At 36.5% G+C, this 12521-nt stretch overlaps 1 protein-coding gene across 1 annotated transcript in view; it reads left to right on the forward strand.

Moving 5' to 3' along the window:
- Positions 1-1482, forward strand: part of MRAP2 (melanocortin 2 receptor accessory protein 2) — a 75410-nt gene extending 73928 nt beyond the window's left edge. The window contains exon 3 of the mRNA XM_053709086.1: positions 989-1482. Coding sequence (XP_053565061.1) covers positions 989-1337 — 349 coding nt within the window. The 3' untranslated portion in view covers positions 1338-1482. The remainder of the gene's footprint in view (positions 1-988) is intronic.
- Positions 1483-12521: the final 11039 nt, after the last annotated feature.

Below are 12521 nucleotides of genomic sequence, written 5' to 3' on the forward strand. Positions count from 1 at the left end.
CCCTCTCTCCACTCTTTTGAGCTGTTTGAGCTCTCTCCACGGCCTTTCACGGTCCCGCCCCTTCACACACCTTCACGCTAGGCTCCGCCCCATCACAGACCTTCATGCTAGACTCTGCCCCTTCATGGGCCTTTATGCTAGGTCACGCCCCTTCATGGTCAGCCACACCCCTCATGCACGCTCGGTCACGCCCACTTCTGCTCGCAGCAGTCGGCAGATCAGGTAGGGATTTAAGGCCAGGTGTGTTTGTCCTCGTGCTGTCTCTACTGCGCATGACAGCTTCGGACAAACATACTTGGCATTTTATAGTATAGGATGATGAATAATGGTATCTTTAGAAAGTCCATTTAATGGCGAGAAACATGGTATATAATTTGTGTGGGTACAGTAAATGAGTAAAACGAAAATTACAGCTAAACACAAACACCGCAGAAATTTAAAAATAGCCTTGGTTCCAAACTGTCAGTAAAATTAAAAAGTGCTGTTGTCCTTAAGGGGTTAATTATGTTGGGGGGGGGGAATCTGGTAGATTGTGTTTAATAGCAGTTAGGAGATTTTAGCTGTGGAGGTTTACTGCAATGTGGGGGTCTGCTGGTTTAAGGGACACTAAAGGCAAAATTAAAGTTTCATGGTTCAGATAAAACATGAAATAAAAAAAAAAAATCCAATATACATCCATTATCAATATGTACACATTCTTTTTATATGCACACTTTTTGAGACTACAGCTCCTACTGAGCATGTGCAATGTGCACAGTAAAAACATATGCCTATTTGTGATTGGCTGATGGCAGTCACATGAGAAAGTGTGGGGGGGAATTGGATTAACTTTGCAGGAAAATATCCTACTTATTTCAAATTCACTAAGTGCTTAATGAATCATTTATATTGTATGTAGTGGACCTTTAATAGAAGTTAGGGTATTAGTTTTGGAGTGCTTATTGTGATGTGGATCTGATACTGACCCTTTTATTTTGCTTACTTTCAGGAATGCAGACCCTTCAGAAAAGCGATTTCGAATGGACAGTTTTGCAGCAGAGTTTGGAAGGCCTATTGAGACCGACAGAATTTTTTCTCGCCAGGTAGCTGAAGAATCTCGGTCACTCTTCCATTGCTATATAAATGAAGTTGACCAGCTGGATAGGACAAAGTCCAATAACAGAGTTGTGGAAAGTGCTATTAATATCCAGCAAACTATCAGTAACTGTAAAGTGGAAGAGGAAATGTGTGCTCTTGCAAGGTTTAACATTCCGAACTTTGTCAACACTGACCAGAACTCTTCTTCAGGTGATGATGATCTTTTAATATGTGATCCAACAAATGATTTTAGAAAGTAATCTACTTTATCAGCATATATTAATTATAGAATAGAAGGAAACCTGACTTTTATTTGAGCTACAGTAAGTTGCTTAGGAAGTGCCTACATTGCATTAGAAATATTGGGGCCGATTTATGAAAGTGCAAACAAACATGATACGATGTAGCGTATCATGTCCACCGCACATCGATAAATGCCGACAGCATACACTGTGGGCATTTATCATTGCACAAGCAGTTATTGTGAACTGCTTGTGCAATGCCGCCCCCTGCAGATTCACGGCCAATCAGCCGCTAGAAGGGGGTGTTAATCAGCCCGATTCTATAGGATCGGTCGGATTGATGTCCGCAGCCTCAGAGCAGGCGGACCACTGCATCATAACTGCTGTTTCTGGAGAGCCTGAAGGCTCGCACGGAAACAGGGGCATCAAGCTCCATTCGGAGCTTGATAATTTGGCCCCATTGTATTGTAGAAGTCTGTCCTGATAAAAGTTGGACACATGGTCAACATAACCATGTCAATTATGATATACAGTGCCCTCTACTAATATTGGCACCTTGGTAAATATGAGCAAAGAAATCTGTAAACTCTGCTCTCATGGATATCAAACAATTGCAAACACAACACAAGTTTATAAAAGAAAAAATCTTTGTTAAATATGTGTGGCACAATTATTGGCACTCTTTTAGTTAATACTTTGTGCTACTTCCCTTTGCCAAGATAACAGCTCTGAATCTTCTCTTATAATGCCTGATGAGGTTGGAGAATACATGGCAAGGGATCTGATTCCACCATACAGAATCTCTCCGGATCCTTCCAATTTCAAGGTCAACGCTGGTGGACTCTCCTTTTCAGTTCACCCCACACATTTTCTACAGGGTTCAAGTCAGGGGACTGGGATTGCCATGGCAGGACCTTGATTTTGTGGTCAGTAAACCATTTTTGTGTTCATTTTAATGTATGTTTTGGATCATTGTCCTGCTAGAAGATCCAACCTCGGCAAATGTTAAGCTTTCTGGCAGAGTCAGTTAGGTGTTTATTTAATATCTGTTGATATTTGATAGAGTCCATAATGCTATGTATGCTAACAAAATGTCCATGTCCTCTGGCAGAAAAAAAGCTCCAAAACATTAAAGAGCCACCACCATATTTAACCGTGGGCATGAGGGACTTTTCCATATGACTGCCTCTCTGTGTGCGCCAAACCCCCCTCTGGTGTTTATTGCCAAAAAGTTATATTTTGGTTTCATCTGACCATAGAACTTGATCCCATTTGAAGTTCCAGTAGTTAGTGTCTGGCAAACTGAAGACACTTGAGTTTGTTTTTGGATGAGAGTAGAGGCTTTTTTCTTTAAAACCCTTCCAAACATCTTATGGTGAAAGAGACTTTCTGACCCTAAGATGCAACTAACTTCTGCAATTCTGAGTGCACCGGATTCCTTTTGTTCTTCGTAACTTCTGCAATTCTCCAGCTGTGATCTTTGGAGATATTTTAGCCACTCAAACAATCATCTACAGTGCATAGAGACAATATAGACACACATCCTCTTCAAGGTTTATTCATAATATTTCCAGTTGACTGGAACGTCTTAATTATTGCCCTTATGGTGCTTTGCTATATTCTTATAGCCACTTCCCATTTTGTGAAGCTCAACAACCTTTTGCCGCACATCACAGCTATATTCCTTTGGTCTTACCCATTGTGATGAATGACTAAGGTCATTTGTGTTACCTCATATTTATACCTCTGTGAAACAGAAAGTCATGGTTGAAAAATGTCCTGTTCCTTGTCACCCAGGCGTACTAAAAATGTAAAATATCAATGGGTATATACTTCAAATATATTTTTTTCATATGAATTCATAGGGGTGCCAATAATTGTGCCACACATATATTTAACAAAGATTTTTTTAGATAAACCTGTGTTGTGTTTGCAATTGTTTGGTATCCATGAGAGCAGAGTATTTTTGTGTATTTTTTTAACAAAAGATCAAAAGGTTAAACAATAAAGACAATTTTTCAAAGCCTTCTTTGATCATATTTACCAATGGTGCCAATATTAGTGAAAGTCACTGTAGTAAGAAACTGTTTTTTATATTATAAATAATATTATTAAAAACATTACTTTGCAATGAGGCTGCATGCATTAATTAGGCTTAGCTTTTAATATATACTTTCTGAGATTCAGCCTTTATACTGAAACATTTTAGATTTTTTATTTTACTTGTATGAATTACTATTCATTAGTATAGTACAGAATAAAAGTTGCTAATGATCAGGCTGTCCAAGACAGTAATAAAACATATTAAATTTGCCTAATCGAAACTATAATAACCCCATTTTCAATGATGGTAACATTGAATGACAAGATTGATAAATACCTCTGCTCAACTATATACAATCATGTTTTTTATTGTCCATATAAAACATATACAAATAATCTGTAAATACTGAATTTATTTGCTTAATTTCTCAAATATTCTGACTTGATCTACCATCTAAATTTTGAAGTGTATCTTTTCAGTAGTTTTTTTTCCTATGGGAGATGTTAGGTAACCTTTTGAATACACAATATTGAAAAAAGAAAAAGAAAAACTGCTCTTTTCAATTTAAATGTTAAGCTCCAAAGATCGGAAAACATTTACTAGGAATTTAAAGGGACACTAAACCCAATTTTTTTCTTTTATGATTCAGATAGAGCATGCAAATTTAAGCAACTTTCTAAATTACTCCTATTATACATTTTTCTTTGTTCTCTTGCTTGCTTTATTTGAAAAAGAAGGAATCTAAGCTATTTTTTTGGTTCAGCACCATGGAAAGCACTTGTTTATTAGTGGGTGAATTTATCAATCAATCCGCAAGAACAACACAGTGTGTTCATCAAAAATGGGCCGGCATGTAAACTTACATTCTTGCATTGCAAATAAAGATACCAAGAGAATGAAGAAAATATGATAATAGGAGTAAATTAGAAAGTTGCTTAAAATTGCATGCTCTATCTGAATCATGAAAGAAAAAATTTGGGTTCAGTGTCCCTTTAAGTGTTTATAGCACTTTTTCTGTTTCTATTTTCTGCATTCAAGAGTTAGTAATTGAATAACTGAGCTTGTCATGTGCCATTCTCTTCTAAGGAATGCCATTAGATAAGCATAAACAGGAGTTACCAAAGCCACCTTTCCTTTGCAAAGACACTTTTACAGCACTTCTGAAACTGAAGGAACTTTGCTAAAATGGTTTAAATGCACTCTAGATGAAGGGCTTTACATTTCAGCTGAGAATCTCTTTTAACTGGGAGGCTAGCCATTTGTACAGTCCAGATTGCCCAATACCTGGGATTACAAATTTGGAAGCATCTCTATCAGGGAACTTTGACATTCCTTATTCAGCCTTTCAGAATAAAAAAATCCTTAAAGGGACATAATACTCACATGCTAAATCAATTGAAACTGATGCAGTATAACTGTAAAAAGCTGACAGGAAAATATCACCTGAGCATCTCTATGTAAAAAAGGAAGATATTTTACTTCACAATTTCCTCAGCTCAGCAGAGTAAGTTCTGTGGAAAAAGTTATACTCAGCTGCTCCCAGCTGCAGGTAAAAAAATTAAAAAAAATGAAGAAATGAACAGCAGCCAATCAGCATCAGCAGTGCTGAGGTCATGAACTCTTACTGTGATCTCATGAGATTTGACTTAACTCTCATGGGATTTCATAGTAAGCTTCCTTTACCTGATTGGTGAAATAATATGAGAGTGCACGATGCTAGTCCCTTCAGATGTCCCAGGACAAACACACTAAAATGCTGCTTAGAAATCCTTTACAATGGGAGGTGGCTACTGAGGAACTTTTGAGGTAAAATATCTTTCTTTTTTACATAGAGATGTTCAAGTGATATTTTCTAATCAGCTTTTTACAGCTATAATCACTTTCAAGTGTTTAAACATTTGGGTATTATGGCCCTTTAAGTGGTTGCTTGCTTACAGTTTTTAAAGGAGAAAGACTTACTAATAAACAGGAATCATCTCTGCAGTCTAAGCATGGAGATGATAATGGATGTTCTGGTAAGGCTACATTAATATATTTGTGTAACTGCTGCTAGTTTGCTTCTAATTAAGCCTTAATTCTTCATGACCATTCTGTATTCCCTAAGAAGCAGAGAAGAGTTTTGTTGCTAGGGGGCTAAGAGTTCATACTTTTATATAAGTAATTATATTTAGTTGGTAGTGTGTAATTAGTGTATTATTATGGGCTTCACAACACAACATTTGGAATCTTTTACAAATTTACATGTAGGGGATGTTCTAGTCCTCAGATTAATGGTTTATGAAATGGAATGGTGAAAAAACAACCAGCTACATCTGCTGAATAATTTTGTAGAATATATATATATATATATATATATATATATATATATATATATATATATATATATATATATATATATATATATATATATATATACATATACAGGTGGCCCTCGTTTTACAACAGTTCAATTTGCACTGTTTCAGAATAACAACCTTTTTTTCCAGTCATGTGACTGCTATTGAAAAGCATTGAGAAGCAGTGCATTTATTAAAATAGCCAGTAGGTGGAGCTGTCCGCTTGTGTTGCAGCAAAGCCAAGCAAGTTGAAATTAATCAGTTTAACCAGACCTGAGCTATCAAGCAGATTTTAAAGGAACAAGATCTTCCTGTCTATAAATCAGTCCAGATGGAATGCATAGAAAGAACTGTTTGCAGAAAAATGCAAGTGAAGTCTGTGTTGTGTGATTATTTTATTAGGTTTATAATGCTGTTTAGCAAATGTTTTTGTTCATTTAATTTAGTTTAATTATATAATTATATATTCTGTGTTGTGCGATTATTTTATTAGGTTTATAATGCTGTTTAGCATTTAAAGTCTTCATTTCAAAGCTTTAAAAATAAATGTATTAGGTGTTACTTATGACAATTTTGAGAGGGGCCTGGAACCTATCTCCCTCACTTCCCATTGACTTACATTATAAACGGGGTTTCAATTTACAACGGTTTCGATTTACAAACATTCCTTCTGGAACCTAACCCCGGCGTAAACTGAGTGCTACCTGTATATATATATATATATATATATATATATATATATCATCATTGATTCAAAATATATTGTTTGCCATTTGTTTTTCAGTTTATTAATGACATATCTTTATTTATATATACACTATATCACGGATGTGTTTGTTTCTTTTTTTTATTATTTTGTCTCTTAGAAATATTGTAATATGTTTGCTTATAAACTACTCTCCAGGAAAGATTGTTCATTGACCAGTTTTTATTTCTTATTATGTTTACTGCTGTTCAGGTAAACTATTAGTTTGATGCTTATACTGTCATTTTTGAAGAGCAATATTTTGTACGTTCTAGAATGTATGGTATAGACTCTGTTCTATTTTTTAAAAAAATGTGTAATCATGTTTTACAATTATGAGTTTGAGTGATACAATTTGTCTATAAATCTTTGTATAACCCCTGGTCACAAATAAAGTTACTTGTATTGTATTATTCACATTGCTTAATTAATTTGTTCTTGGTTTATTTTATCCTTTTTTTCTGTTGTGTTCAGTTGCTATAATAAAACATAATCCAGCAAGTGTTGAAGTGTTTTCAATTATTATAATATTCTCTAAATTAAGTAACATTTACTTATTCTGATTAAGATGAGAACATGAGGAATATTGAGCACAGCTCTTAGTTGCAAAACCTTTGGCTCTGAAAAAGTTCATAATTAAAATTGCCCTGCAGACTTTAAAGGAAGTTTTTGCAAATTTAAATGACTAATGCAGATGAACCAGTAATATAGCAGAAATATGGACTTTATCTAACAACTTGAAAAAATAGTGGTGTTAGGCTGAGAAATTAGTCTTTGTGTTTATAGCCACACGAGTACATTTTGAATTTCAAGTGCTTTTTAAGGTTAAAATGTATTGTTTAGCAATTACACATTTTGTTGCTATTAGATTTTTTTTTTGTTCCACAAAACATGGGACTAGAGGTTCAGCTGGCTGAAAAGCTGCAAAAGGTTCAGTCTGCATTTTAAGAACTGCTGAGATTGTGCTGCACTTGTGAGTATATTATTCACACACACAATATTTTATTTATTTAGAAAATATCCTAAATCAAATGTTTGTTCATATCTCCCATTGGGCAGTGCAGATGTATTTCGTAAAATGATGATAGTCCTCCATAACAGCCTAAAATCTCTCCCACCTCCCATCGCTCTCTTAGTTTTGTTCTTGGCCTCTTAGGAGTTGGTTGAGAACAGAGGTGTGTTCAGCTACTTGCTTATGGATTTTAATTTGGGAGCTCAGACCAATGTGAGATCCAGAGTCCCTGGGAAGTATAATTCACAAAGAAGACAGAAGAGAATCTTCACAGCAGCTGAATGATACAGTAACATAGGAATACCCTGTTATGTGTGCAGTATTTCCTTATGGGGCTTTAGCCATAAATACCCTCAGGCTTCGCAGGGACTCATCCTTAGCCTCCCCCTGAGGGAAACAGATATTTCCTACTTCAATCCTCTGCGGTACGCGATACCTGCACTGGATGGGCTCTCTACTGGACACTGCTGCAACTGCATTGACATGGATTAGATGGTGCTCTGACAAAATGCAGAAGGACATTTTGAAGACGGACATTTGGCAGACTGACATTTGGCAGAAAGACAGAAAGCTAAAGAATGTTCCGATTTCGGCCGAGGGCGCTGCAACTGCCTCTGGGAACCTTACCATGGGTCTCAGCCCGCACGTCTTGTAATTCTCTGTCTGGGAAATTATCTATCTAATAAATCTATCTATTTATCTATCAAATCTATCTATCGTATCTATCAAATTTATCTATTGCATCTATTGATGTATCTATCTAATCAATGTATCTATCTATCCATCTATCTATCTATCTATCAAATCTATCTATCTCGTGGCTGGACTGTTATCTGACAGCCACTTGTGTTTCGGCCAAATGTCCATCGGCTAACACTTTTGTTGCCAACGGTTTAGACATTAATGGCTGTGTGTTGAGTTATATTGAGGGGACAGCAAATTTATGCTGTTATACAGGATGTGCACTCACTACTTTACATTGTACAGGGAGTGCAGAATTATTAGGCAAGTTGTATTTTTGAGGATTAATTTTATTATTGAACAACAACCATGTTCTCAATGAACCCAAAAAACTCATTAATATCAAAGCTGAATAGTTTTGGAAGTAGTTTTTAGTTTGTTTTTAGTTATAGCTATTTTAGGGGGATATCTGTGTGTGCAGGTGACTATTACTGTGCATAATTATTAGGCAACTTAACAAAAAACAAATATATACCCATTTCAATTATTTATTTTTACCAGTGAAACCAATATAACATCTCAACATTCACAAATATACATTTCTGACATTCAAAAACAAAACAAAAACAAATCAGTGACCGATATAGCCACCTTTCTTTGCAAGGACACTCAAAAGCCTGCCATCCATGGATTCTGTCAGTGTTTTGATCTGTTCACCATCAACATTGCGTGCATCAGCAACCACAGCCTCCCAGACACTGTTCAGAGAGGTGTACTGTTTTCCCTCCTTGTAAATCTCACATTTGATGATGGACCACAGGTTCTCAATGGGGTTCAGATCAGGTGAACAAGGAGGCCATGTCATTAGATTTTCTTCTTTTATACCCTTTCTTGCCAGCCACGCTGTGGAGTACTTGGACGCGTGTGATGGAGCATTGTCCTGCATGAAAATCATGTTTTTCTTGAAGGATGCAGACTTCTTCCTGTACCACTGCTTGAAGAAGGTGTCTTCCAGAAACTGGCAGTAGGACTGGGAGCTGAGCTTGACTCCATCCTCAACCCGAAAAGGCCCCACAAGCTCATCTTTGATGATACCAGCATAAACCAGTACTCCACCTTGCTGGTGTCTGAGTCGGACTGGAGCTCTCTGCCCTTTACCAATCCAGCCATGGGCCATCCATCTGGCCCATCAAGACTCGCTCTCATTTCATCAGTCCATAAAACCTTAGAAAAATCAGTTTTGAGATATTTCTTGGCCCAGTCTTGACGTTTCAGCTTGTGTGTCTTGTTCAGTGGTGGTCGTCTTTCAGCCTTTCTTACCTTGGCCATGTCTCTGAGTATTGCACACCTTGTGCTTTTGGCACTCCAGTGATGTTGCAGCTCTGAAATATGGCCAAACTGGTGGCAAGTGGCATCTTGGCAGCTGCACGCTTGACTTTTCTCAGTTCATGGGCAGTTATTTTGCGCCTTGGTTTTTCCACACGCTTCTTGCGACCCTGTTGACTATTTTGAATGAAACGCTTGATTGTTCGATGATCACGCTTCAGAAGCTTTGCAATTTTAAGAGTGCTGCATCCTTCTGCAAGATATCTCACTATTTTTGACTTTTCTGAGCCTGTCAAGTCCTTCTTTTAAACCATTTTGCCAAAGGAAAGGAAGTTGCCTAATAATTATGCACACCTGATATAGGGTGTTGATGTCATTAGACCACACCCCTTCTCATTACAGAGATGCACATCACCTAATATGCTTAATTGGTAGTAGGCTTTCGAGCCTATACAGCTTGGAGTAAGATAACATGCATAAAGAGGATGATGTGGTCAAAATACTCATTTGCCTAATAATTCTGCACTCCCTGTAGCAAAGTGTCATTTTTTTCAGTGCTGTCACATGAAACTATTTAATAAAATATTTACAAAAATGTGAGAGGTGTACTCACTTTTGTGAGATACTGTATATGCATATATATATATATATATATATATATATATATATATATATATATATATTTGTCCTAATATGTGTATATACACATATTGTGATATCCCTTTAAGACTTTCTGACTATCAGCACTTCCTCCTATTTAAGGAAGTGCTTTTCCATTACTCAGTGCCTGAAAATTAAAGTGATTCTCTCATCCTGTGTTACTGCTCATTTCAAGCAGTGTACTTTTCCCTTTCAGGTCGTAACTATTTTATTTTTGAAGGCTGTTTGTGTCTCATAGTTGCTGCACTTCTTTCCTGATTCTTTTGGACTGATACTTCTAATCATATCCCTACGCTACCGGAACTCAATCCACTCGCGGCTGAAGCCGCACTCACACAAGCTGCTACCGGGACGCCACTCTCAACTAATCTCCGGTTTAGCACTTACTCTGCTGATATTACCGCTATCCACGCTACACCATCGCTTCTGGGGAAATCTGGATTTGTCACCACGCTGGTTTGGGTATCGTATTGTATACAAAGCATAAGGTTTCCAAATATAACGCTAAATGTCTTTACTTACCTGAGGTGTATTACACTGAATTAACCTCCTCCTTGCTGGTCAATATTGCGTGTGTGTTGGAACATTGTATATATATTTTAGAGTGTTTGTGTGAGTGCGTGAAGCTTAAGGAAAGATACTTGAACATTACTTTATCTAGAGTTGAACTCTATCACTTCGTTTCTTATCCTGAATATAAAGGATTTGTCCTCATTTTTTCTTTATCGATAATATTAAGGAATCATTTGTTTATATTATAGAGGCTTAATAAGTTTCTTTCATAAGATTTATTATTATCATACATTGAGGATTATACCATACTTTTTACTTCAATTACTAAAAGTAAATGCTCACCTTGTACATGCTAGTAGAATAAGTTATATTTACTTGCTGTTTACAAGAATAGAGCTACATTCCATTTATTTTATTTTTTATTATTATTCTCTGAAGTTTAGTGAGACAAAATTATCACAGAATTTTAAGGCCTAAAAAGTTTTTTTTTATTTTTTGGGAAGATGGATCCCAATGAAATTAAAAATGAATTTTCTAATATTCATCAAAAACTAGAATATCTTGCTAGAGCCTTAACAGAGGTACAAACTGAAAATAAAGCACTCAAAACCTTAATAAAAGATTGTATGTCAGGGAAAGAAGCAGGAATTGCTGAACCTCACATACAATACCCACAACCCTTCTCTGGCAAGCGCAGCGAATTCAGGGATTTTAAAAGTGCATGCAAACTTCTTTTTTCACTTAGACCTAAAACATACCATAGTGAAAGGATAAAGGTCTGTACCACTATTTCCTTCCTCCAGGGGGACATTCAATATTAGATTCGCTTGAAGAATTTTTTCTAGCCATGACTGCCTTGTATGAGGATTCCCACACTCAAATAACAGCTGAAAATAAACTAAGATCTATGAGACAGGGGAAAAGAAACATTGAAGAATATATTACTGAATTCCAAATGTGGATAGATGACTCTCAATGGAACGAGATCAGCTTAAAGAACCAATTCAGATTGGGTCTCTCTGAATCCCTTAAAGATGAATTGTCACGAATATGGTTTGATGAAATTAAGCACCACTTTGGACCGAAGGTTATGTGAAAGAAAGGCTGAAAGAGCTTCCTATGAAGTTGTGCCCAGACGTTCCTATCCCTGTTCTACAACCATGGAAAAAGCTGTTTCAAACCAGGTTCCTATGGAAATTGGAACTATAAGGGGTCCTCTAACCCCAGAAGAAAAAGCCAGACGCAGATTAGAAAATCTCTGTCTTTATTGTGGACAAAAGGACCACTCCGTCACAAATTGTCCATCTCTACTGAGACAGAAAAAGGGTAAGGGTAGTTTCAATCACAATATTTTTCACATTACCCAAAATCCACATCTCACTCTCACCTTTTCTTTACAGTGGGATCAGAAAAACGTGCGATCTAACGCTTTGATTGATTCTGGGGCGTCAGGAAATTATATAGATATAGCATATGTTAAGCTTAATAAAATTCCAACTGTTGTCAAAACACATCCTGTTTCAGTTAAACTTATTGATGGTTCTATTATACAACAGGGCCCCATTACCCATCAGACAATCCCTTTACTCATAACAACTGACCAAGGACATTCCGAATATATTACTTTTGACCTCATACCTATCTACATGCATACTATCATCTTAGGTTTTAGCTGGTTACAAATACATAATCCTCATATTGACTGGTCATCACCACAAGTAATCTTTGACTCTGACTATTGTATAAAGACTTGTTTCCCATATCAGGTAATCTCTACTATAGAACATGAGCTGCCTCAAATTTATCAGGACCTGGCAGAGGTGTTTGACCTCAAGGAGGCAGAAAACCTCCTCAAATACCACATGGAAAGATTTACCCTCTTTCA

Source organism: Bombina bombina, chromosome 4 (assembly GCF_027579735.1).
Source record: "Bombina bombina isolate aBomBom1 chromosome 4, aBomBom1.pri, whole genome shotgun sequence".
Classification (NCBI taxonomy): domain Eukaryota; kingdom Metazoa; phylum Chordata; class Amphibia; order Anura; family Bombinatoridae; genus Bombina; species Bombina bombina.